The following is a 3,119-nucleotide window of genomic DNA, read 5'->3' as shown; positions in this document are numbered from 1 at the left end:
GTTCAGAGTAAGCTACACATGAATTAAAGGGAAACAGTGTTAATAGGTTATGTGAAGATCATCGATTTTCCTGCATAAAAGAAAACTCCTTAATTTGTTCATCTTTAAGGTACACCTTGATGACAGATTGTTGGAACCAGGACCCAGATGAACGGCCAAGCTTTGAGCGGCTGTATAAGAGACTTGACGATATGTTGGAGGAGCAAGCGGAGTACTTTAGCTGGGACAATCACGACGAATCGAAATATTATTATAGCACACAGGCGTCAAAGACAGCAGAAGTTGATGAACTTGACAACCTTAAAGTTGCAAACCTGCCGGATGTGTCCAAGGTAAGTTTTTTAGAACAAACTTCTTGCAGTTGTAGACTTGTGCTTGGCCTTGCATGACAACTGAATTTGTGTATTGAAGTTACCTTCAATCTTATGCTATCATACCTTTCATCTTAGCAGGGGTCAAATGCAGCAGAAGCCGATGAAGCAGTCATAATCCAAGTTGAAAAACCAGAGAATGTGTCCAAGGCAAGTCTTATCATATGAGCTCCAAGCTGCACAGCAATGGATTTGTTCATTAAAATCACTTATGACATTCATTAAACTTATGCAATCATACTTTGATCTCATTATTGGTAGGGGCAAGAAACAGAAGTTTAGGAACAGGAAAATCATCAGGCTGTAAGCACACAGAATGTGTCCAAGACGAGTCTTCAAGCTGAATGATTTACAGTTGTCAGCAAATGCTTGCTGAGCATAGCTATGAATATTTTTAGTTAAAGTAACTTATCAGACTTAGCTATAGAGCTTTGCTCTTAGTCTTCTCGGTTTTAGATTGGCATTGTAGTCAGATTGCTGCTAAAGCTATTTATTTGTTTATTTGTTTGTTTATTTATTTATTTATTTATTTATTATCAAGTGAGATATTACACTGTCTAAGTACAACCAGCTACCAACCAAATAGCCAACTTTCAGGCACATGTTCTTACCGAGACCGACAGATTTTAACAATTTAAAGCTCAAAGATCTGCCTTGTCTTGATTTTGTTTGGCCATTAACAAGCAAGAAAAGAGAAGAATCTCGGACGACACCATTATCGTAACCTTAGGTGCACTCCCCTCGTCTCATGGTGCACTCTGCTCAAACAAACACAATGGCGTGCTTCTAGTAAGTGAAGGCAAGTTTACTTGCACTGTTCGCGAGAAGCAGGTCAAGCCAGACTTTTTCATTGCTCTACTAGGAGGCATTTGTTGCATATGTTGGCTAAGTCATCCAATTGTTAAAACGTCAAAAAGCTGGAATAGGCTGCGACATACTAATCATCATCATTATTTATTTACTTATTTTAATAGTTTATTTCTTCGCATGTTTTGGCAATCCGTTACACCCAGCATTCTTCCATTGTTACGCCTGTAGAAGATGACTGAGTGCTTTTAATAGGCAATTTTCATGATAGCGTCATTTGACTACAACCACTAGAATTCAGTTCGTTTTTCTTTTCTTATTTAACTTTTGTATTCCCAGCAGGCTCAAAATACCAATAGCTCTAGTTAGCATGGGACAAGCAAAATCTGCAGGATTCTGTTATTTGTAGCCAAATGGCGTCATCATGCAAATGTCCTATTGGTGAAGCTAAGTTCAACTGAGCAAATATTTAAATTAACATTACGAACGGACTTTCTAAACATGGCAAGCTCCTAATTAAAGTCGCCCACAACCCACTTCAGAAGTGCACATAGTTAGATCTTCGCCTAATTTTGATATTAAACACCAAATGTCCCTTTAACTCTAAGCATTTTGCTGCCTGTTTAAACAACAAAGTATGTGTTAGGGTTAGCATAATGTTCAGGTTATGGTCAATGCAGCTGATAATTTTTCCTTGCTCAGTGCAGTTTAGAGGACACTTAATAATGTTAATTGTGAGCATTTCTGTACACAAGTGATGTTAAAGTTGGGCGGAAGAGCAAGGAACACTTCTTGACGCTTATCAACATCGGCGTACATCTCAATTTAGTATAATTACATAGGTGATTATTGACACTTCTCTGCGCTGATTGGTTGCCAATGAGGTGATTATTACGGGATAATCACTTAAGCGGTTTTTCAAAATGGCCGCAGGCGGAAGAGCAATTGGACAACATCGGCGTACATCTCAATATGTGCATTTCTGGACATATCGCATCCGCTACTTTTTGGGTTTTTTTTTTCTCTAGGATAAACTCTTGACGTCATATTTTGTCTCAACAAGGTTTCTACCGAGACCCCAATCAACCTAAGGACTCGTTCAACTATTTAAACACCCTCTTCAATCAAAAGAAACACAAAATAAGATAGCTTATAAGTAACCATGCCAGGCCCTAAATTAGAAACAGCGATAGGTCTTGACGTTTTAAAGAAAAGGAGCACATAACGATAAGTAAAATAAATCAATTTCTTAATTTGGGTAATTTTTGTAAAGGTGCAAGCTGCACTTAAAGTATGTGCTCTGTTATGTTGTAGATGGTGCATTGGCATAATAAAAAAGAAAGTAGAGTAAAATTTCACTGCGTTATGTTTCTAAAGAAGGAGGAGAACAAGAAATACAAAATAAGTTAGCTTGTAAGTAAATATGCCAGGCCCGAAATTAGAAACAGCGATAGTCCTTGACATTTTAAAGAAAAAGAGCACATAACGATAAGTATAATAAATTAATTTCTTAATTTTGGTAATTTTTATAAAAGTGCAAACTGCACTTAAAGTATGTGCTCTATTATTTTGTAGATGGTGCATTGGCATAATAAAAAAGAAAGTAGAGTAAAATTTTGTGTTTCACTGATTTATGTTTGTGAAGAAAGAGGGGAACAAGGGAAGGTCAGACATTCAAATGATGGCACAGTAGCTTCTTCGCTGTAAGTAAGAACTTACAGAGGACAATGTTGAGACGGGAAAAATAGACAAGGAGACTAAAACAGAACCACATGTTACCATGAATAGATGGTTTTCACGTGACGTCATAGCGGCCATTCTGGTGTACTAGAACAATAGACATCCTCTCCGTTGGGGACTGAACTCTACTTTTATGCAAATTCTGCGCAAATATTTTCTATTGTTTTGTACACCAAAATGGCCATTAACTCAGGTGAGTGA

General features: G+C 37.4%; 1 protein-coding gene across 4 annotated transcripts in view; it reads left to right on the top strand.

Moving 5' to 3' along the window:
- LOC137973809 (uncharacterized) overlaps positions 1–2,801 on the top strand; it is an 87,633-nt gene extending 84,832 nt beyond the window's left edge. For 3 of the 4 annotated variants that reach the window (XM_068820698.1, XM_068820699.1, XM_068820700.1), the window contains exons 14-16: positions 110–332; positions 450–521; positions 633–2,801. In XM_068820698.1, the coding sequence (XP_068676799.1) occupies positions 110–332; positions 450–521; positions 633–653 (316 nt within the window). In that variant the 3' untranslated portion in view covers positions 654–2,801. The remainder of the gene's footprint in view (positions 1–109; positions 333–449; positions 522–632) is intronic. The other variant, XM_068820697.1, reaches the window with a different exon arrangement.
- The last annotated feature ends 318 nt before the right edge of the window (positions 2,802–3,119 follow it).

The sequence above is a fragment of the Montipora foliosa genome, chromosome 10 (genome assembly GCF_036669935.1).
Source record: "Montipora foliosa isolate CH-2021 chromosome 10, ASM3666993v2, whole genome shotgun sequence".
Taxonomy (NCBI): domain Eukaryota; kingdom Metazoa; phylum Cnidaria; class Anthozoa; order Scleractinia; family Acroporidae; genus Montipora; species Montipora foliosa.
This window is presented reverse-complemented; position numbering and strand designations above follow the sequence as displayed.